This window comes from Grammomys surdaster, unplaced genomic scaffold (genome assembly GCF_004785775.1).
Source record: "Grammomys surdaster isolate TR1022 unplaced genomic scaffold, NIH_TR_1.0 374, whole genome shotgun sequence".
NCBI lineage: Eukaryota > Metazoa > Chordata > Mammalia > Rodentia > Muridae > Grammomys > Grammomys surdaster.
Window position 1 is genome coordinate 244,502 of NW_021604793.1, and position 473 is coordinate 244,974.

At 55.0% G+C, this 473-nt stretch overlaps 1 protein-coding gene across 1 annotated transcript in view; it reads right to left on the reverse strand.

Annotated features, from left to right (window-relative positions):
• Positions 1 to 473, reverse strand: part of LOC114632607 (keratin, type II cytoskeletal 78-like) — a 7,902-nt gene that overhangs the window by 532 nt on the left and 6,897 nt on the right. Inside the window, exon 10 of the mRNA XM_028781165.1 lies at positions 1 to 469. This exon is cut by the window's left edge and continues 532 nt beyond it. Coding sequence (XP_028636998.1) covers positions 1 to 469 — 469 coding nt within the window. The remainder of the gene's footprint in view (positions 470 to 473) is intronic.

Consider the following 473-nt stretch of genomic DNA (forward strand, 5'->3'; position numbering starts at 1 on the left):
ATGGTCACTTGGCCCCCACATTCTCTTCCAGGGATGGTCACTTGGCCCCCACATTCTCTTCCAGGGATGGTCACTTGGCCTCCACATTCTCTTCCAGGGATGGTCACTTGGCCTCCATGGTCTCTTCCAGGGATGGTCACTTGGCCTCCATGGTCTCTTCCAGGGATGGTTACTTGGCCTCCACATTCTCTTCCAGGGATGGTCACTTGACCTCCACATTCTCTTCCAGGGATGGTCACTTGACCTCCATGGTCTCTTCCAGGGATGGTCACTTGACCTCCACATTCTCTTCCAGGGATGGTCACTTGGCCTCCATGGTCTCTTCCAGGGATGGTCACTTGGCCTCCATGGTCTCTTCCAGGGATGGTCACTTGACCTCCATGGTCTCTTCCAGGGATGGTCACTTGACCTCCATGGTCTCTTCCAGGGATGGTTACTTGGCCTCCATGGTCTCTTCCAGGGATGGTCACTTG